Here is a 1,521-nt window from a genome sequence, read left to right on the forward strand (position 1 = left end):
CGAGTGACTGCCCGGATCTCCACATTTGTTCTCCTAGCTATTCCCCCGAAACCACTGCTCTTCTGGAGGTCCCTGTAGCTAGGCCCAAACTGCGCGCCCATATCTGTTGCTAGGTCTGCTCGCTATTCGGTTTCATCAGGTCCTGGCTGGAGTCTATTCCACGGGACAGCAGGGTTGGCGAGAGTCCTGAGCCATGCTTCTTCTCCCTGGTGTCTTTCTATTGTGGTTTCTAAACCAGAAAAAAGCCTGAGAAGGGGAGAGTACAGAGAGAGATCCCCTAAGTTCGCCTTGCCTCCCCTATTTCTCTGCTCCCCAAAGCCGTGGCCCTGCCCACCCTTGCGCAGCTCCACCGTATGCATCTGGAACGGGATATTGTTCTTCTTGGCGAAGATATAAATGGCGCGACAGGGCTGCGACAGCAGATCCAGGTACAGCTCCAGGACCATGGCAGAAGCGAAGGGAACCACTCGTGTAACTGGCCAGACTCTCAAAAAAAATAAAAAACCAGGCTGGCTAGCAGAGCTCCCTACCAAGCCAAGTATGGCCACGCCCCCACTGGGCGGATACAGCAGCCTGGCCCTTCTTTCGAAAGGGGGGAGTTGTGTTCCAAGAGCTCCCGCAACTGGAATCTAGTACGGGGATGAGCCAGAAAACGGCTGACCTCCCCTGGGTGGGCAGAGGAGACGTAAGGAGGCCTGGTGCCTCTTGTGGCTGGTTTACTTGAACGCAAAATGTCTTCAAAGGTATGCCTGCCCTATCTAGTGTGTTAGAATTCCCAATCGTCCCCACTTCCCAAATGGGAAAACTAAGGTATTCCTCCTCCTGGGCCTACAAGCCAAAGCTATGGACCAGCACCTGCAAGCAGCAAAGGTGCTGTGCTCAGCATGCTGTGGGCCCCTGGTGTCGCTCCAATCTCAGCTCTGTCATTTGACAAGGTTGGCCTTCCCGTACCTGGGAACACTAGCTTCGCCATTCCTCAGACATTTTAGATCCTTTTGGACTGTGGTAGAGAAGTACCTCAGATGTAATTTTGTTAAAGATTTATTTATTTATTTTATATGTATGAGTACACTGTAGCTGTCCAGATGGCCATGAGCCATCATCATGTGGCTGCTGGGAATTGAACTCGGGACCTCTGCTCACTCCACCCTGCTCGCTCTGGCCCCACTCGCTCCAGTGTAATACACTGTAGCTATCTTCAGATGCACCAGAAGAGGGCGTCAGATCTCATCACGGATGGTTGTGAGCCACCATGTGGTTGCTGGGATCCGAACTCAAGACCTTCGGAAGAGCTGAGCCATCTCACCAGCCCAGATGTAATTTTTGAACAGGAATGTACTTAGTCCCAGGCCAAGGTTCCGGCAGATTCCATAGCTACTGAAGGTTAGCTCTTTGTAAGGTGGGAAATTTACCTTGTTGTACACACGCATTGTGGAAGAAACATATAGGTTCCCTTTCATGAAAGCAGAGTCCTCTGATGTAATTCCTTCCCACAAAGCTCCGCCTCTTCATACTGTTCCC

The 1,521-nt window shown here is 51.6% G+C and overlaps 1 protein-coding gene across 1 annotated transcript in view; it reads right to left on the minus strand.

The window, feature by feature from the left end:
• Positions 1–564, minus strand: part of LOC116075113 (glutathione S-transferase theta-1) — a 17,221-nt gene extending 16,657 nt beyond the window's left edge. The window contains exon 1 of the mRNA XM_031348124.1: positions 335–564. Within this exon, the coding sequence (XP_031203984.1) occupies positions 335–446 (112 nt within the window). The 5' untranslated portion in view covers positions 447–564. The remainder of the gene's footprint in view (positions 1–334) is intronic.
• Positions 565–1,521: the final 957 nt, after the last annotated feature.

This window comes from Mastomys coucha, unplaced genomic scaffold, assembly GCF_008632895.1.
Source record: "Mastomys coucha isolate ucsf_1 unplaced genomic scaffold, UCSF_Mcou_1 pScaffold3, whole genome shotgun sequence".
Taxonomy (NCBI): Eukaryota; Metazoa; Chordata; class Mammalia; order Rodentia; family Muridae; genus Mastomys; species Mastomys coucha.